Source organism: Aulonocara sp. 'chitande type north' Nkhata Bay, linkage group LG8, assembly GCF_057382095.1.
Source record: "Aulonocara sp. 'chitande type north' Nkhata Bay isolate Kocher_YH1m ecotype deep benthic linkage group LG8, A_spYH_male_GT1.1, whole genome shotgun sequence".
NCBI lineage: Eukaryota > Metazoa > Chordata > Actinopteri > Cichliformes > Cichlidae > Aulonocara > Aulonocara sp. 'chitande type north' Nkhata Bay.
The window spans coordinates 18,126,745-18,147,944 of NC_141351.1; the positions used below are offsets into that span (position 1 = coordinate 18,126,745).

Below are 21,200 nucleotides of genomic sequence, written 5' to 3' on the forward strand. Positions count from 1 at the left end.
GCGGTCTGGTGCTTATACCTGGTATAGGCACCAGACCACCCACAACCCTGATAAGGACAAGCAGAAGAGTATGCATGCATGGATGGATGGATGTCCTCAATGGGCATGGAAGAGACACTAGAGTTTAAGTATACTTATCTCAGAATAAAGCTCAATATACTGGCTTTTGCAGCATTTATATAAAAAAATTAAAGTGACCTGAACACACACTTTTTTTCTGGAGGGGTTCTCACTGCCCGCTGTTGTTATAAATGTATTTTTATTCATTGTGTTTTTAGAGTACTTTACACCAAAAGTGTTTTTATACTGTTGTGAAGTGTTGTTGGCTGTGCAGTGTGTCTTAAATGCCGCTGGAGAACGTTCTTGTATTTGGAATGGGTGAATGGGATTGGCTAGTTTGTCATGCAAATGTGTGCGCATTTATGTATTCTATTATTTTCTTGATGTGCATGAGCTGTAAATACACTTGTTACTGTATAATTAGGGCTTATCTACAGTGTGATGAATCCTATGCATGTGTCAGCAATGAAAAACAAACTGACTAAGAATGTCTCAGAGGAGTGTGAAACACACACTCACATGAGTGTGAACACTTTTCGGAAATTACTTTCCTGCAATGAATAACAAGCATGATCACATAGCAAAGATGTCATTGAAGCTCATTTGTTCTGTTTGTTTCTCATACCACTTATGCACAACAGCTTACAGACACACATTGAAGGGCACCATTAAGAGACACCTGAGAGATCCGACACACAAGAAATTCTGGGCAAACTGGACAAAATTTAGTCTTTAAGTGGAGTTAAAATGAACAACACAGAGGCTGTATACCAGACGGGATGAGCAGGCTCTGTTTACTAATCAGAGATCCTTCAATATGTCCAGAAAATGATGGAGATTTTCTGTCAGTCTGTTGTGGTGAGTGCAGTTTACTTTGCTGCAATCTGCTGGGAGAACAGCATTGGAGCTGATGATGCCAACAGACTTAATAAACTGATCAGGATTAGCAGTGATTGGCTGGACAGTGGACACTTTTGAAGCTGCGGTGCAGAAGAGGTCACGGAACAAACTGTTGTCCATCATGCATAATCTTGACCACCCACTGCACCACCTAGTGGACAGGCAACAGAGCACCTTTATTACACCACTTCCTGTTCTGGTAACTGTCCACAGGGAGATCTCCGGAACTCTTTTAACCCACATTTAATCATTAATTTCACTTAACATAAGAATTTCACAAATATATGATATATAAAGTATCCATCATCATCATTGTCATCTTATGTTGACTTAAGTAATGTGTTTAAAGACAACTGAAATTAAACTGAAAAAAGACTAACATGGGCACATGGGCATATTAATGCATGTGAAATACCTTTAATATCTTACAAACGTTTTGCCTTTTGAGACCAAGTTTTTAAAACTGAATAAAACCATCTGACGCTTGGAGATTTAACAAACTGAACAAAATCACTTCAGCACTTGGTAATGGCAATTTTTAAGAGCATATGGTTTACTATAAGAGTTAAGACATACTAAGTTTAAAGATCACAAAACCAACCTTCCAGAATTTAGCGAGATCTTTTATTTAGAAAAATAAATAAAAACAACACAAAACATTTTATACAAAGAAAACAAATTTACCTTCACTTCATCAAAGCAGATTTTAAAGTCAACATATTTATAATATTTACATTTTTCATGTCATAATATTTCAAATATGTATTTTTTTTAATACATTCATTAACAGATACTACAAGACAAATGAGCAATAATGAAAACAGATTTTAAAAAGTCTTGCATTTTTAGCTAAGATTTGAATCCGCAATACATTATTTGACAGAAATGACATCAAGAGTTAGATTTTATGCTGAGGCATGAAGAAAAAGGTTTTTACAATCATAGTCAATGATGCAGCAACCTGAGGACTCTCAAAAGGAACTGGACACGTATGGAGGTGGACAAACAGTGTTGTATTTGTGAGATAACGGTACTAAACTAAAGTGAACTAAACATGTTTAGGGGAAAGAATAATTTCACAAACTGTCACCTATACATCTATATGTTAAATTATGGCATCTGGGGTGATGCAAAATACACTAGGACATCCAGTACACGTGCAAACACGCTCATACTGTGTTGTTGGGTGACCTGCTGTTCTGTTGTAACCCATTTGTGACCTGCTGAGTATGATCTGTATTGCTTGATGTCACCATGAATGGAAAAATCAATGACAAAGTTACTCTTCTCTTCTGTCCTGTTACATGTGTGTATATGTGTGTCTGATTGCCAAGTCTAGAAACATGTCAAATAAAAGTTTTGTTACTTGTTTTTTAATGTTAAGTCAGATAAAGATGGAATCAGTGGTACAAATCCAGCAGGTGCATTTTAATTTGTTTTTTAATTAATCGGTTTCTAATTTAATCCTTCTAAGGCCATGTCCTTGTGTGCAATCAGATGGGTTCCAGCACTCCTGCTACATTCTGTCCCCAGAAATCAAATTTTGACGGCCTCGAGACAGCAGACCTCAAATTCTGTGCAAAACTAAACTAGCTATCATGTGGAGAAGGTTGGCATTTAAATAGTGCTTTTTAAGTTTCACTAACCACTCAAAGCACTTTACACTACAAGCCACATTCAACTTTTCAGACTTGGTTGTACTACCCCAATGACTTTGTGGTTGCTAGCAATTGTTAGGTGAAATAAATTGTTAAGAGGGTTTTGATTGAAAAAAACCTCCTTGTTGCTGCTTTGCGCTGATTTGCCTGCAAACACTTGCTAACTAACAACCATGTGGCAGTGAACCTTATAATGCAAACGAGAAACAAAGAATGTTCATCTTCAAAGTTAAAGCTGTGCCTTACTGTTGAAATCAACACGTTTCAAAAGTTACATCTTTGACTTAAAACTGCTAGCAGTTCCTAGGAGGTTTTCTTGCAGTACCATATATCTCTGTTCAACCAGTTTCACTTAACTGGTTGAAAAGTAGGTAGGTATTCTCTAACCTGGCAAGTATTTGCCAGGTTACTTATTTTGCTCTTCCATTGGTTGCCAAACAGTTGTTAGCAGTTTCTCGGCGTGAGGCCTAACTCAGCAGATTTGGCTTTTTGTGAACTTGTGTTGTTCAAAGTGAAATTTAATTTGAACAATAGAAGTGGTTAACTAGTTAGTGTGGGCATACAAAAATTGCATAGAGCAATCTAAAAATAGCAGAAGTGCTCAAAGCCATCCATTGGTGCTCAAGGGGGATAACCTTGAAGTGGAATATTGGTGGGTGTGGGCGAGGTTTTCGATTTTGATTAGTCACAAAAAATGCTTTAATCTTCATAGGTGAATTCCTAACTGTGGAGGACCTTTGTATATCTTTTTTTACACTTTTCATTAAAGTTTTGTACTTTGTTTCTGTCATTCTGAAATTTCAGCAGGTTTCAACACGTAGAGCTTTTCAGCAAACACTGTGTGGGTACAGATGGAGCAGGAGCTGAACACTACAATTTTAACGTGATTTAAATAGGTAACGTGTGAGATCAGTAGTGCGCCCAGTTTTTCCACATTATCAGCAGTCATTTTAATCAGTTTTAATATACAAAATGTCTGCTCCATTATTTATACTAGATACATCATTTAGAGTACATTCTTTAATCGGCAAACACTGTAAAAGAAAAACAAGAACTCTGATTCTATTTTATTGTAGAATTGGTTTGAAAACATGCTTTTCATTTGCATGAATAGGTTCTTAATTCAAAAGTAGGATTCTGACACTTTTCCGTAGCTACGCATTAACATAAACGCTATGCACAAAATAAAATCTCAACATTTTTTAAAACTTTCAGTTGTAACACCGCAGAATAAACTGATGACATCAGTAGCCATTCGACTTCTGTATGTAAAGATAAAGAATATTCACATTTCACTTTGAAATTGAAATAATTCAGAAAGAACATCTCCGTTTATGGCAAATCTCACAAAGTATGACCGGAAAGCATGTCTAGAAAGGTCAGGTGTGATCCGAGTGCGACTCCACCTTTCACATTTTGTGTTTAAGGCTAGTTTACTTACAGTTGAGGTAAACAATCTCCAGCCACCATGATATGTCAGAAATGACAAAAATCCAAATGAGTGCAAACACATGCATAAATTTACTGGGCACACACGCACACATACTTGTACACTGCATGCATAAAAACAATGCTAGGGTCCACAGTTATCATAACCCGCAAACAGCATGCTAGTAAGAAAAGTTCCCAATTGGGGAGAAATACTGAAGCATACATACGCACACTTTCACACGCTTTCACTCCTTTCTGGCTGTTCATGGTAAAGCTGTTGTCTCCAGCATGGCTATGTCAAGGGTCTCCTTGGCAACTGGGCTGTGACTTTTGGTCAATTTGAAGTTGCCATGGTAACCTGGGGGACTGTGCAATATTGACGGGCTGGATATGGAGGTGACGATGACAGACGATGTGGTCTTGCACACAGTCCTTGGCCCTGACTCCCTCATGACATTGTCCAGCTGTGCAAACAGAGAGCGAGAGACAAGAAGAGGTGTTCAGGTGTTCACGTATTATCATTCCCATTGTCAGTCAGTGGTTGGAAATTTGAATAACGGAATGAAACAGAGAGTTGCTAGTTAAGAAAGCACTGAATAAAATGTTATCAGATGTTTGTCCAGTTTACATTAACACAGCTCTTTTCCACTTAATCTGCTAGAGCAACACGGCTGATCAAAGGTATTGATTGGATAGATTGATGAATGGCTTTCTGACAGAGCCCTTAATGAAGTTTGATAGTTTAACTTGGTCAACCTCACGAAATCAATAGTTCTTCTCTAGAGGTACAAAGTAGTGTAGCTGAGTATATTTAAGTATAATTGTGCTTTTGTATAGGAAGTGCACACTATTACTAAAAAGAAATCAATGGGAGAATTTTGTAATACTAAAGATAGCAGTTGTCTTGTTCCTGTTCCAAGCAATAGCCCGACCAGGAGCACAATAGAGGTTCAGAGCAGTTATAGCTCTTGACTTGATTAGATCTTTTAATTTGTAGTTGCACACCATAAGTGGGGGAAACAATGTTTCAATCCTGTGTGTGTACTGCAGAATTGACAATTGAGTAGACCTGTATGGACTTGTTTTTTTATTCAGTATTATCTGAAGAGCGCGACGGGGCTCATAAACTCATCGGGAAAGTGTTTTCAGAAAATAGGGCAGTTTACCCACAGGGGTATATTCACACACAAAAGGTAATTATGGAGTCCCACAGGGTTCTATGTGAGGATCAGTTCTGTTTGCATTCTAAATGATTATCTGCAGTGTCATTCAAAGGAATTACAATGCAGATATAACCCAGCTTTATCTATCCATGAACTCAGAAAACACACACTAATTAGTTAAACTGTTTCAGAGACCTCTAATGGCCTCAAATTTCCTGCTTTTAAATTCAGATGAAACAAAGGTTATTGCACTTGGCCCTAAAAAACTTGGAGATATCATGTCTAACCAGATACTTGTTCTGGATGGCATTACCTTAGGCTCCAGTAACATAGTAAGGAAAAACTAGTTCATGAATTTGTTGCTGCTAGGCTGGACTACTGTAATCCGTTAATATCCGGCTGTGCTGAAAAACTCCCTGAAAACTCCCTGAAAAGCCTTCAGTTGATCAAAACTGCTGCAGGGACAGGAAAGAGAGAGGTCATTTCACCCACATTGTCTTGTCTTCACTGACTCCCTATTGCATCCAGAATGTATTTTAAAGTCCTTCTCCTCGTATAAAAGGTCTTGAATAATCAGGCTCCATCTTATCTTAAAGACCTCATTGTATCACATCACCCCAATAGAGCACTTTGCTCCCAGACTACTGGCTTTTTTTGTGATTCCTAGGGCATTTAAAAGTAGAATATGAGGCATAGCCTTCAGCTTTCAGTTCACTCTTTGGATTCAGGAGACAAAAAGCCTCTCTACTTTTAAGATTAGTTTTAAAACTTTGATTTTTGATATAGTTTATAGTTAGAACTGGATCAGGTAACCCTTAATCTTCACTCAGTTATGCTGCATTAGGCTTTGGCTGCTGGGAACTTTCCAGAGTGTTTCTTCTTCCTCCAATTTTTTTGTTTTCTATGTGTTTATACCCCTCTGTGCATTTTCACAGCATATCTTTTGTTCTGTCTTCCTCTCCTCACCCCTAAAAGGGTCGTGGCAGATTGTTGTCCACCCTTGAGTCTGCTGGAGGTTTATTTCTTTTAAAAGTGAGTATTTCTTTCCCACTGTCACCAAGTGCTTTAGCATAAGGGTTTGTTTGATTCTTAGGAGTTTCTCAGTATTACTGTAGGGTCTTTGCCTGACAATATAAAGTGCCTTGAAGTAAATGAATTGAATCGAGCATTTATATTCCTCATAGTAGTAGTATTTTTTTCTTTTTTCACTTTCTCTACTGTATCCATAAAATTTGGTAATGGTTAAATGGATACAAAATTAGCAGGATTTTGAAGGAACAAGTCAGTCTATTTTTACTTTCACTTTGATAGGATAGATATGATTCAGGGGGAAAAAAGTTGTTACATTGTCCAAATGCAGTATAAATGCCAAAGGGTACCTTACTTTTGACCAAATAGCTGTATTGGACACCTACAACATAAGAAAGAGCTAAATACACTCAAATTACACCACATGTAACAAGTAAATCATTTTAGACATTTTATATACTTTATGTTGTAAAGTTGCCATTAAAAATTTCTCTGTGAATGTAATTCAGTAACTTGTTCAAACTCAGGTTGTTCTTGGCAATATTTTTTCATCTTCATCTTTATCTTTTAGCACTTTGCTACTCGGCTTGAAAAAAATCAAAGCACTTTAGACAAAATGCCTCATAATTGTTTCTATCGGCCACTTTCACACACAGTTGCTGATCTTGTTCAGAGTTCAGATCTTGCCCAAGCATACTTAAGCATGCACACTGATGTTGTGCATAATGCGTCTCTTGTCCTCCGCCCTCATTACTGCAGAGTTGGCTTAAATGGTGAAGGTTACTTGTTGAGAGGTCAGGCTAAAACACAAAGCGTTCTTGATTTTCTTAAAACTTAAAAAAAAAATTAAATCAAAGTTATTGAGCAAGAAGTGGCTTCTCATTCAACAGCAACAAATACTGAAAACTCCTTGAACAAGGTTAAGTTGTGCATAAACACTGGCACTGGCAGGAATGTCATTTTATGGTTTAATCTGTGTATATTCATACATTCAAACAATGTTAAGTGAAATACTGTTATGCTGAAGTAACTTAATATGAACAGAAAAATACATCTGCTGCAACAAATCTAGTCAGCCCCACGATGAAAAAGAAAATTTAAAACCATTACTTCTTCTGTAGGAATTAGGAAAGTAAGTGTCAGTCAGGCGCTGTTAATCAGTTGTACACAACTAATTGAACATCAGTGTGAACACCTCTATAGCAGCTGAAGTTTTAGCAGTTTGCATGTCTGGAACATTCAGACCAGTGGATACACAATTCAATGCTCAGAGAAAGATCATCTCAGACTCAGACTCAGACTCAGTTAGCATGTAAAATGTTCAAGTTCATAACAGTACAATTAGAAAGACTGAAAAAGTATGTCTTGTTTGGAAGAACTGCCAAAAGTAATATCTTTTCTCTAGAAAGAAGGCAGCACAGCCCAATCAAAGTCCAGAACTTAAAACGATTGAAATGTTGTGGCAGGACATTAAGAGATCTGTGGATGAATGCCCACAAACCTCAATGAACTAAAGCAATGCTGGAAAGAAGAGGGGGCCAAAATTCCTCCACAACAATGTGAAAAACCGAATTACTAATACAAAATAATGATTACTTCAAGTTATTGCTGCTAATGGTGATTGCACCGGCTACTGAATCATGTAGTGAAAAGTTTACAAGCAGACAAAAGAAAACTGTACATTTACTAATCACCGTACTGAACTGCTGAATGCCAGTCTGACAGATCACCAGACCATCACAGCAACAACACAGAGACTGTTAATTCACATTCAAATCCATACCTACAGCCTAGAACCTCAATTAACCTAACATGGGAAAAAACAATCCAGGCACAGGGAAACATGCAGCACTGTTATGCATTTTCAGCTTATAAGTACTTGTGCTTGTAACAACATACAGACTTAATCTGATGAAAGCAACTGATGTGTTGACTGGATCCTTTTCCCATTGATAGCCACTGATCTAATCTGACATCAAATACAAACACAATAATGATTTCCAGGAGCACAAAAGAGTATGAAAGCAGTCCAAAGCCATGATACACAAAAACATCCTGACTGTGTCTTGTCCTTGTTGCAGCAACATGAAAAGCTAATGTGATGTAAGAGGAAAGGAATCTTGGTAAAGTGAAATAATTTAGCAGAGTATGTATCAAGATTTTTCAATATAATGTGGAACATGTTTAATAAAAAACATGAAGATTGCTTTTTTTGTTATGTTGGCAGGAATCCACTGCCCTGAGAATGTGCTTCATACTGTAGTACTTTAGTTTGAAGTTTGTGATAAACCAAATTAATAGCTGGACCAAACCATAATGGACGGAAGTACACATGCTAGAAAAAACAACATTAAAAAATAAAGGTGAACTAATGATTTGTACTATATGATGTTCTTACAGTTATTCTGAGAGGATGGATAAAGAACATTTCTAGAAGTTTTTGGATCATGGAGGTTGTTTAAGTATGTTTAATGTACACAGATACTATTTATTAGTAGAAAAAAACTATTTACTACATGTGTGGCAAAAAGAAAAAGGGTGATCGGTGGATTCTTACAGAAGCTGGCAGATTGCTGGTTGGCTGCAGACTGATGTCCGACATGGAGATGCCTTCAGGTTCTGTCAGAGCCTGAAGAGTGTGCACATAAACACAGCCATTTATTATCAGTTATACTCACAACAGCTTTTGTGCTATTTGGGCCTTCAGGTAACTTTTACTGAATGCAGACCCGCCCCAAAAAAGCAGGAAAACATGAGGATCGGTCCCTCTCAAATCAGCAAATTATTAGAACGTCTTCTAATTAAGCAGCCCCAATTGCATAAAAAAAGTTTTAAAGTCGGTCTAAATATGGGTATATAAAACCAGAATTGCAAATATTCAAACCACTGGTAAAAATATATTTTAAAAATGGTCAGACAACCCACTTTCAGACCATTTTTTTGCACTCAGAAAATGAATAACACAAAAACGATCACAGATAAATTCCTAAAATTTTCACTGGTCTTTCTTGCCATGAATATTGAATCAGGATCTGTAATTTGAGACAGATACATAAAATAATCTACAAGTATAGCTCATTAAAATATGAACAAAAAGGCCATCACTCCTACAATTTAACATATTTGTGCACACACACTAAACTATTATTCTTATTTAGAAGAATGTTTTCTTTATAACATGTGAAAACGTTATATTTCACAACAATGCAAAAAAGAAACTCATAATTTCTTTTTTTTTTTTAAGTTTGGATATATATAATGATTGCTATGAAATTTTAATACATTTTATATATCTATAAATATATGTCTATATCTATATCTATATATATATCTATATATATCTATATATATAGATATCTATATATATCTATATATATATATATTTAGCTCAATAGGAAAATGGAAGAAACAATTCAGTCTTTATACTTATCTGTTCAAAGTAGTCTTTTACTTAAATTTTATTATGTTGACTGATGCTAGGCTAAATAACAGGACCTTGTTTAATTCAGTGCAGTTTAACAGCACAACAAACTATATCAACAAAAATAATCGTACAGTTAAAATGCCAGCCCTCTTAAACACTCTCATAAATTGAAATTGACAGTCATGATGACTGTGTATAGGTAACAGTGTGTGAGTGTATATGTCATGTAAACATGTATACAAACTACTGACTAAAGATGGAGGTAGCAGTCAGGGGCTTTCTTCCACTGCCAACAAGTGCAGTACTTTTAAACACGGGGCCGCATCATGCAAACTGTGGATTAAGTCTGAAAGTCCCAGATTACTGGATTAGTGTTTGCACCCTCTGTATCAGAGTCCTCAGTGAACCTGACCTGCGTGGCGGTTTGCCTGCATGTGTGTGTTTGCATCATGCATACATGTGGATTGCTTGTATTATTTTTATTCCTGTGAACTAAGATGATTAGAGGGAGACGGAAATGCTCCATATACTGCATGTCCCACATAAAAAGACCTGTTGCTATCACTGGCCTGTCAACAGCATGAGGCTTTTTTTCAGGTTTTTATGAAACAAATAAAATGTCTGGGCGACACTTGACACAAGAATGTGAGATGATACTGAGGAATTATTCAGAACAAGCTGTTAAATAATAAATTGTTGTTAATCAGCTTCTGAACATGTCAGAATTGAGAGGTTTATAATTTTTTTCCTACACCAGCCAATGAGCCATTAATTTCTAAACACTAAACATTAATTTATTTTAATTAAAAATGGTTTAAAATGGTTTATGAGTTAAAATATAGATTTTCATGATGATTCAATTACATGGTGGTTTCAGTTGCAACACTGGGTAACACAGGACAATGGAAGCTCTCAGTTTAAGGTGGTCTTGTGCATGTGAGTGCATTAAGAGTGATCAATCATAAAAAGATCAGTTGGCTTCTGCCACTTAGTTGCCAAAAGCTAGAGCAATCGCTGACAGCTGGTGTGGATGGCCTCCAGTACCAGAAACTATTACACACCTGGTAACTTCTGTGTACGCTGGGTTTCTTAGTTTGTGAACACTACCATGCAAAATTATCTACTCGTGTTCAAATTTTATTGGACAAATTTTATGACATTACTCTAACATCCTAAACAACATAAATGCAAATTAAACACATGTGTGACGCTTGAAGGGGCTGATAAAGTGACTAAGTCGATAAAGCTTAAATTATAGATGTGATATGAATGAAAACTAATGCTGGGTTTATTTTTAAGATACTCGACAGCCAATTTCACTTGCTGCCAGCAACTTCTGTCATTTTTAGTTAGGTCACAGCCAGCTAAAAATGACAAAATGCCATTGCAAGCTGATCTTCAATAATAAAAGACAGAGAGAGAGAGGGGGGGGTAAGAAAGGCTTACAGAACTGTGATTGTCTGGTGGGGAGGCTCAGGCATTTAGTATTTGAGGTCACATGTGGGTTAGCACAAATTACTCATAAACTGTGGATTTTGAGCTGTCTGTCAAAGGATGTGTGAATGGCATTGTGAGGGCCGCTTTATGCTGTCTGTCCACATCAGAAATCCAAAGTGTTTATAGACGTTCTAGGCTGACATGTTCAAAGGCACAGAGAAAAGCAGGGTTTTATAGAGAGGAGGAGATGCAATAGTTTTTGAAAATGGTCCATTCCCAGTTCTGCAATCGTTCACGTGACAAAGGCATCAACATTTGACTCCTTTCATGCCTTCCCACAGTTATGTTGTTCCCTAGTTTGAATTAGAGTATAAAACCAATATGATGACAATACAAGTATTCCCCCATGTACAAGAGAGATGGACATCTAACAAATGAAGGGTGTGTTGAGAAGATAGTAGGGGTGCTTCGAGGATGGAGGAAAGATGCAGAGGATTAATAATGTACTAGTGACAATCTTCCAAAATAAAGGTGATAGGACCAGAAGGGAAAGGATTAGAAATGGGTATGTCAGAGGAAGTTAGAGTTAGAGATGGTTTGGACATGTGCAGAGGAGGGATCGTGGATATATTGGGCAAAGAATGTTGAAGATGGAGCTCTCCAGCAGCAGAGGAAGTGGAAGACCACAGAGAAGATTCATGGATGCAGTGAAGGTAGGGTTAACAGGGATATGACAGGATGGAAGCAGACGGTCCGCTGTGGTGACCCCTAAAGGAAGCAGCCAATAAATAAAAAGGCGAAGAAGAAGAAGAGGATGCTAGGCATGTTCCACTTCTTTAAACCATGGTGGTATAACTGAGTCGTGACCTGGTGGTTGTTTATGCTCCTTGACAGTTTATTACTCTCAAACAGATCGACTTACAGTATGTAACTATGACAACCACATGGATTGACCCACAGGTGACTTCCAGCCTTTGAATCAATAAATACATTGATGGAGGTTAAACTTTTGGATAAAACTTTCCTTTGAGTTCTTTATGTGCTGTAAACTGTGAGAGTTTATAGTCCATTTAACAGCCTATTTGTTAGAAATTTGCCTGCACTGTGAACTCTTACAGCTGTTCATTTACTGAGTTTTGCAATTAAAAGTGGCACTTTGTGGGGTGCTAATTTAGCTCACTGGCTTGAACAAGCGACCCATATGCCCAGGTTTGAATCCGCTCCAATGACACCCACTGTTTATCTTCCCCTGTTCTCTATCCTCAATGTCGCTGGCTTCTCCCTCACTGTCTAAAAAACAAACTTTATGTGGGTTTACATTCACTTTCACTTGGCTGTTTACACCATATGTCCCTCAGTGGAGAAACTGTGAGTTACATTTTTGTCACTAGTGATAGAGTAATAATGCAGAGTTGTAGACATCAATACATGCTGATTCCAACATGACACTCTTTTCTTCATTTTACTGTATTTCTGATGGCAGAGTTTATATGCAGGTTGATTTTAAAGTAGCTGTGATCACAATAAAGTTCCAGACATGAAGATTTCAGACTGAGACAGTTCGCAAATGTCAGCTTCAGAGAGTCATTTAAAAGCAATAGCAGTCCGTGAGGTACTTGTTCTTTATGAAATTCTTTCTGTGGTTTGAATTTGTTTTAAAAAGTCAAATAAGCTGTTCCCATTGGTAACCAGACAATATGAGTGATACTGAAATGCAAAGTCAAACCAGCAAGATCAGCGTTATTTTCTGGCACCACAGAAACACAATTACACAGTCCCTGGTCATAACATTGAGTTAGCCTGGATTTTAAGTGGACTCCCATCAATATGTCCTCTTTAAGTTATATGCAATTAAACAATGATGACATCGACGATGTCTCGAGCTCCCAAACAACAATTTAAGAGGATTTAGATCAGCTTTGATGGACAAACAAGAAGCAAAACCTTCCATCAAAAGTATCATGAAAATATTATAAGAAATGATCGCCTGAGTCTTATTTCACCCCTTTTTAACTCTATACTTCAGAAATATACTTAGAAATACCATATGGTGTAAAAATAAATCTTTGGGTTTACTATATAGTAAATATATTCTATGTGTGCTGTCAAAAAATCCAGCGACTCTGCCAATAGAAAGAAAAACACTTTATCTGTTTTAAATTTGAAAAAGTTATCACCTCCGATTCAAGACTACCAGCACAAGCTTAACCGCAGTTTCACAGCAGACCTCAAATTTGCACAGAAAGTAAACTCTGTCCTCGAGAAACAACTTTTACATCAGAGTTCTGGTGATTAGAGCTGTGTCCAAACAGTTGTGTCAGTGAACGAGTTTGTTACGTCTGAACCAATAACAGGGACATCTGGTCACAAGCAAGCACAGAAGCAGTTAAACTGTCATTCGACGGGTTGTGTGCTATGAATTCATCTGCAAGGGAAAGACTTTCAGTGCAGTTTTACTTAGAGGGAATATTCAATACAAAGTACCTCAACAGTGGTGTTGTGTCAGCCGGCCATTGTACACCCATTCAAAATGCATCAAAACTTCTTTCTACTTCTTTCAGGAGCCAAACATAATTTGCAATGACTCCCTACCTTACTCTACAGATTTTACCTTGTGCAACTCTCTTCCCCAAAATAAACACAGGCTGAAGGCTTTTAATACAATGAAGGACACTGTGCAGGTGATCAGAAAGAGACTTCCACTTATTGAGCACTGAAAGGTTTTTTCAAAGTGAACAAGGAGATGAGAATGAAGGGGAGACAAAGCTAATTAAAATCAAGTAGACTGGAATCATGGAACTTTTTGTCGTGTTAGCAGCAATACCTTTACACAAGTGAGGCTTTTATACTCACAGTGATTGGTGACAGGTGACATATTGCTGGATCAGTGGCGTTGTGAGCAGAGGTTCTCTCGTACTCTGTGTTATACCCTCTCACCTTTGACCTCTGGCTAGCGTGACGCACCTGTTTGGCATCACCGGACAAGTGACGACTAACAGGAGTTCGTGAAGAGTAGTCTTCCTCCGTGTCTGAGAACTGGGCCTGAGATGGAAAAGGACTGAAATCAGCAATCCATATTTTAAACCTTTGTACAAGGACATAAAATACAAAACATATTAAATATGAGCCACACTCACTGATTCACTCTCAGACTGGGAAGAGTTGTGAGTCCTGCTGGGGCCTTTGAACTCTGACTGGCTGGTGAGGGTTGATCGGCGGATGGACTGGAAGCTGCTGCTGCTGAAACGGTCTCTGCTCTTCATACACAGCAATACCCCGAGGTAAGGAACGTACCTGCTGATTGCTGACCTGAACGAGACAGAGAAATTTTCCAATCCATAATTGCTTTTTTTTTTTAATTACATGATAGTGAAGTGTGGGGCTGCATGACATCCTTACAAGCTGGAGCTGAATTAGACAAATGTCAGCTTTTAATTAGGATGTTAAAAAGTTATCAAGATGAGAATACCACAAAAAATAAAGTAGTCATGAGGCTTGGCTCCTTAAAGTTTGGTAAATGGTAAATGAACTAGATATATATACAGTATAGTGCTTTTCTACACTATACAAGTTTGATTAATGCTGTGCATTTAAGGGGTTGTGGTACAACTACCAAGACTGCCCATGTTGTCACTGTAGTCAGTTTTTTCCTTTATTTCAGTGTACTGCTCTTTTACTACTATTTAATTATTGCCTTACTAATGCATTTACTACTATTCAGTTTCTAGTTGCTTCGGTGATTCATGTAACAACACAAAACAAAACCAAATAAGCTATTTTCAGCCTTATTCACTTGGGGGTGAGGGGTGGGGTAGGGTTGTTAGCAGGTAGCTTGGCATGTTTGATGTGGTTTCACCTGGAATTCTCTCCCTGATAAAACCTGAAAGGGATTTTTGTCTCCTGCTGGAACCTTTTGATTGTTAAGCGAATGTGCCAACTACCACACAAAAGCAGGATCAAATAATAAACAGTAGTAATAAAATAATGATAATAAATTATAAAGTAGGTTGAGGCTGATGTTCACCCAGCACTTTGTAGTGTCTTTAAAATCAACACGAATTGGCTCCGTTGCTAAGGTGCAGAATGAATCCCCATGTAAGGATTAGCTTTAAAATAATAATTTGATAAGGAGCAAAGTTATGATAAAATGGACATGATGAGTACTTTAAGGGGAGACGGGATCATAGTGTCTGCTCAGATCAAGTTTGCTTGAACTTACACTCACTAGTGCGTAGGCATGTTCATGGTAAGCATGGCAACAATTTTAGGGGCAGCTGTAAATCAGGAGGTAGTGCAGGTCATCTACTAATTGGAAAGTTAGTAATTCCAAAAGTTCCAAAATACAAGGATATTTGCTGCCAAATGTCCTCGTACTACTGCCAAAAACAAAAGTAAGCGCATTGTGTACATGAAAGTATAGCCTGCTAATGAATATTATCAGAATTTTTCCCCAGTTGAATATTTAAATAAATTTTTACAAAAGTGAAGTCATTTGCATTCTTTTTCATTGTTCATTTCTTGTACAGATTTTGAATTTCTGCTTTTACCATCCCACAAATCAGAAAATATGGTCAAAAGTCTGAAAAATAGGATTGGAACTGAAATGTTCTACAGAGTAACATATATCTAAATCCCTCCAAATTGTTATTGCATCGGACTTTCTTGTGGGATCGGTGTGTATGTGTGTGTGTGTGTGTGTGTGAGTGTCATGTGTTGCAGGAGGTTGCAGGAGGTGCCGAACACATGGCCAGTGTTCATGGCCAGACTTGTAGCTTGTTCGCAATTTTTTTTATATTAGAATGTGATTAAAGAAGTGCAAAGGAGTCACTGGGAGTGTCATGCGCCTCTGTGCGATGGCACATTTACCCTCTGGTTATTGTATTTGATCATCTTTATTAACCTGCTTTCTAGCACTCTCTGTTTCATGCAGAGTAGTGATTAGCTATGAAGACTCATCTGCTTGCATATGAAGTCAGGATGGTTGGAGTGCCTCTCTCTCTGGTCTGACATTGGCCTCCTTTGACTTCAGCTGCTTAGTAAACGTTCAATATTCTACTGAGTTGAATGTTGTGGGTTGTCTTGTTTTCCGTTTTAATTTCATTAGTTTGGTTTATTAACACAAGTTTAGATAAGGCGATTTAATCGAATCACACACTGGGTGGGTGGCCTTCAACCTTCTTTTGTTTGTTTGTTTCTGGCGCTCCAATCTCCTTTATTTGTCTTTTTTAATGTTTGTTTTTTGTATTCTTCAAAATTCTTTGAACTGTAGAAACTTTGTGACATCGTATATGCTGGGCTCCTGAGAGATTTGTAGATTTTTGGGGGCTGACCTCTCACACCCCAAGCTAAAATTATACCCTTTTAAAATAATTAAAGAACAATGAAACCTTATTCTGATATAATGTAAACCACACATGTTAATCATTCTGTGGTTGTGCCATCGGTTAAAGTATCAACTACTGAGCAACATCTTTGCTAAAACTCCAAAAATAATCTCCCTTTCTAATCAGAGCTGATCAGATGTAACTGACTATAGACCAAGGAAACACATCCCAGCCATTTATATGGGTGACGATGACAAACCTGGCAACATAGTATCAATTATGCACACATGCAGAGAGAGCAATACCAAATTTGACACACTCTCAAACCAAATAAGATGAAATATTTACTTGGAGAGATAACTAACATGAGCATGGAAGCAGCTAAATTTGTTCTTTAAAAAAGTCTGAGCCGGGGGGGGGGGGGACACAGAGACAACATGAACCTTTACTAAAATACTTCAAAATGATTATTTTGTATCTTTTCTTTACTTTCTCTATATACCAATTATACTTCTCTGTCACACTGCTTTATTATTCCTTTTTGTAGCTTGATGTTTTCTTTCTTTTCTTACATTCTTACTGTGGTGTGCCATTGTGTACATACTGAAGCTGCAAAAAGTTTTTTATTTTTATGTCCTTAATTATTACTCTGACACCTTGTGTAACGTCTGCTTCTTCACCGCTGTTGTGTGCGAGGAGATTGAGAAAGAACACCATTATTTTTTAACTGTTACTGCAGCTACATCCTACCTGTATTTAGGATGTGTTATGGCGTATATGATGGGGTTGTGGATAGCTGATGCTTTGGCAATCACAGCAGGAACAGAGTTCATATAAGGAGTTAACAAGTCTGCATACCTGAGAGAGAGAGAGGGAGAGAGAGATGAGACAGATGGTGGCAGGAAGAAAAATGAGACAAGGAAATGAGACACATTTGTGTGACAAGGGCATGGGTGGGCGTGTGTTGTCTTGTGCAGAATTAGTGCAGAGACACAGGACTGGGACACACAGTTGGGCTTGCATTTAGTGCTCAATTCATCCCTCACTTCACCCCAACATTTTCTTAACTGCTTGTTCAGCCAGGGTCACGGTGGGCTGGAGGCTATACTTCAGGTGACACTGGGACAATGATGGGGTACTTCTTGGACAGGCAGCACAGTCCATCGCAAAAGAACAGGCAGCAGGTAGTTGTGTCACTGTCCACCTGATCAATCCAGTATGCAGCCTTTCCTAGTTTCTTATTGGTCTACCAAGTATTGAGAGAAATATGGTGGTTTGGAACAAATCTACTTAAAAAAACAAAGGTTTGGTTCTGTCATGCATGTGTATTGATGAATACTCTGTTCTAGGTAATCCATCACGGGAGTTCACTTCCTACAGGAATATTAACAGTCTTGTTACGACTAAAACCACGCAGCCATAGATAAATAGCTTTTGGCTGAAACAGCTTTAATGGCATCTTCAATCATAAACTCAGTACTTTATTGTGAGTAAAGTGTTCAACTTTGGGGTTTTTTCGTCCTAATGGAGAATTTTAGACGTCACTGGACTGTGAAAAAAGATGTCTCTTTAGCAGACACTGACACACACACTTGTGCACGTACCCAGCAAATGCAGTGAGGGCTGTGCAGGAATAAGGGGCCCAGGAGATGACAAACAGGAGGATGACGATGAGTGCAATTTTAGCCATCTTCCATTCGCTCCTCATTTTATGGAACCTCTTTGCAGAGTCTCTGGTCCCCTCGCAGTTGATCTTTGTTATTGCCCTGTGACGCACAGACATGCCCACCACCAGTAAAAATAGTTATCGAAAGCCGTCGTCTATAATAAATAATATAAATTGTAATTTTACTGTGATAACAGACCCTCGTTTGTAATTCATTTTTATGGCTAACTTGTTGATATTCACACAGCTGTGGGAGTGTGTCACAGGAGGAGACCTTCGAGAATAATAGCCATAAATGGTGTTGATGTTCGTGTGTGCATGAACAGTACCAACCGCGCTGTGTGTCGAATGGCTCTGAAGATACAGCAATAGCAGAAAATGATGACAAAGAGAGGGATGAAGAAGACAAAGGTGAAGAGCAGCATGGTGTAGGAGCGGACGGAAGGGGTGAACGTCATGTAGTCCCAGGAACAAGACGTCATCAGACCCTCCGGGACGTAGGCACCTTTGGGAGGACATAAACTCTTTTGGTCATTTTCCACATCATTAAATCTGACATTTCTCTCCTGCCTCTTTGCTCCTGAAAAGTCTTTGACTTCATACTTCTGCATTTTGAACATGTTTGTGCCTACTACTTCAATAAAGGGCTGCCGGTAGAGTATGTGAGTCTTGTATGAATGGAGTTTACTATATGGCCAACCTTTTACCACATTGATTTATTTTGTCTATTCAGTGGACAGAAAAATGGAAGAAAACACTGTTTTATATAAGATGTATGGAAGGAAATCCATCCTATAACTGCTAAACACCTAAACAACCTTGAAGACAATGAATGAAAGAGCCAATAGCCTTTGGAAATACAGGTAACAAAGCATAAATAGGGAATACAGAATTAAGCTGCATTACTGGTTTGTACTGTTTATGTAATTTATCCTCTCTCACTGTATTTTATTGGAGTCACTGAGATATTTCTTTGAAATCCTGAAGAGGTTTTTTTTGCCATTGTTTGTGGGGCTTTCCATTGATTGTCACTCCCTGAGACTAGACTTGAATTTGTAAAATGACCACAGCTTCTTAAGAATGCATAACATACCAATGGAAAATCAATTAAGAGCCTTGCCATGGTATACACACTCCCTGGTGGTGGTGGCACTGGATAAAGAATGAGTCAATGCACATTCAAGTCAAACACATCTCCCCTGTGGTTCCACTGTTTCTGGCACATTGTCCAAAAGCACCTTTATTTTTAATCAATCAGTATTAGTGACACGTTCGAGTTTACTTTTATTTCCAGCCATGGTTATGTTATGGTTAGGCTTAATAAGAAGCCATGTTGTAGATTTTAAGTTAAAACCTTCAACCTTTTCAGAAAAAGCTTGGATTTATTGAGATTAAGAAAAGGGAGGCTTTCAATGGTGCTGCCATGTAACCCATTATGTACTACCACCATGGAGTCCTTTGTGGAGGCGACATCATGCTGTGACAGGCTATGTAAGTGTCTAAATCTTACTATTGTATGCATTTATTTGTTTGTTTTTTTTCTTACCCTACACCTCTATCAATCATAATTGCTAGCTGTATTTTGTTGTCTTAATCAGTCCTCACACACTTTCTGGACAGGCCTAAGCTTAAGTGTCTATGATTTTAATAATGTAGACTTGTTCTTCATGGGTTGCAGCAGTTGCTTTCACAGCTGGAGTTGTACTTTGTGATACTTGAACAAGATGTGGACAGAAATACCCCTCCCCTAAATCAAACACAGTACAGGAAAAGCCAAAAGCTAATATGAGAGCGATGGCTCAAACACAGCTCTGTGGTGGTACGCACAGCTTTGCAGACCATTGTCTACATGTTGTAGCTGTTTACTCTCACCAGGTGGCAATGTCACAAGCAACCATACTTCTGCTTGGGATGTTGTTGGGCCTAGCCCAACAACATCCCAAGTTACATGCATCCCAAGTTACATGCAAAGAGTTAAAATAGTGAAACAGCTAAAAACAGTGGAAAGTGTCCACCATCTGTGCCTCTCATGTTGAACTTTTTGTCTTAAATTTTTTCCCCCATTCTTCTCTTGTTTGTATTGAACTCGGCTGTCGCTCCTTTTTCTTGTTATGGTCCACTTTTCAACCAGTCAGCGTTTAACCTTCGCATAGCTTAATCAATGTTAAGGTGTCAGGTCCTTGGAGGACTGCACACAAGCATATTTGCATTGGTAGCATCCCCCTTTGTGTGTACTCTGCAAATGCGAGTACCTTCACAAACAGATGCAAATGTGGTACCATAAAACGTGTGAGGCTGCAGAGCCTCAGTAAAACTGTTCCACTATCATATCCATCAAGTGTTTTAATGATTCACGTGAAATGTTCATTTTTTTCCGTGCTGAAAAGGCAAACCAAGATCTCTTTGAAATAATGCCACACTTTTCATCAGGAAATACAAATGCTGCCATTAGTTAGATCAGTTGGAAATAAGTAGCTAGACAGAGATTCAAAAACTATATCGCTATATCACACTGATAATCATTATTAAACATCCAGGTCACTGAATAAAATTGTACTCACTCCAGCCAAAGAAGGGCGGCAGACTCCAGCCCACTGAATAGAGCCAGGCAACAGCCACAGTGGTGAATGCTTTCTTACGAGACATCACCCCGAGGGAAGCCAGAGGCCTGGTGATCACCACGTACCGGTCCACTGCAATCACCACCAGTGTCATCATACTGCAGATACCGAAGAGAGCTCCACAGAAGGCGTACAGCTCACAACCTGGGTAGGAAATGTCAACATGTGCTCATGTTAATACTGACCACATCTGATTGTATAATCACAAATAATTGTAGTAAAAACTACAGTGATAGCAGACAAAGTGGTTAACTCTCTAACTGCAATGTTTAGTTAGGTTTAGCTTTCTATTCCTAAGGGGAACATTTTTGCTGGTTGACCATTTGAGATCTATGCTTCATAGTCTATACAATTGGACTGTAAGAATTTCTTAGAGTCAAGTGACAAAAACTGCATTCTTCAATTACCACTTGAGGCTTGCTCCCTGTTGAAATTTCCAGCTATTAATAATCCAAAAAGCATGGTACAAGTAGGAAAAGAGCTAAAA

At 38.2% G+C, this 21,200-nt stretch overlaps 1 protein-coding gene across 1 annotated transcript in view; it reads right to left on the reverse strand.

Annotated features, from left to right (window-relative positions):
- Positions 1-1,580: 1,580 nt before the first annotated feature.
- Positions 1,581-21,200, reverse strand: part of LOC147323588 (melanopsin-like) — a 31,936-nt gene continuing 12,316 nt past the window's right edge. Inside the window, exons 4-11 of the mRNA XM_086304027.1 lie at positions 20,654-20,857; positions 18,426-18,597; positions 18,031-18,192; positions 17,177-17,284; positions 14,240-14,411; positions 13,956-14,144; positions 8,799-8,870; positions 1,581-4,513 (exon numbers count right to left, since the gene is read on the reverse strand). Coding sequence (XP_086160153.1) covers positions 4,313-4,513; positions 8,799-8,870; positions 13,956-14,144; positions 14,240-14,411; positions 17,177-17,284; positions 18,031-18,192; positions 18,426-18,597; positions 20,654-20,857 — 1,280 coding nt within the window. The 3' untranslated portion in view covers positions 1,581-4,312. The remainder of the gene's footprint in view (positions 4,514-8,798; positions 8,871-13,955; positions 14,145-14,239; positions 14,412-17,176; positions 17,285-18,030; positions 18,193-18,425; positions 18,598-20,653; positions 20,858-21,200) is intronic.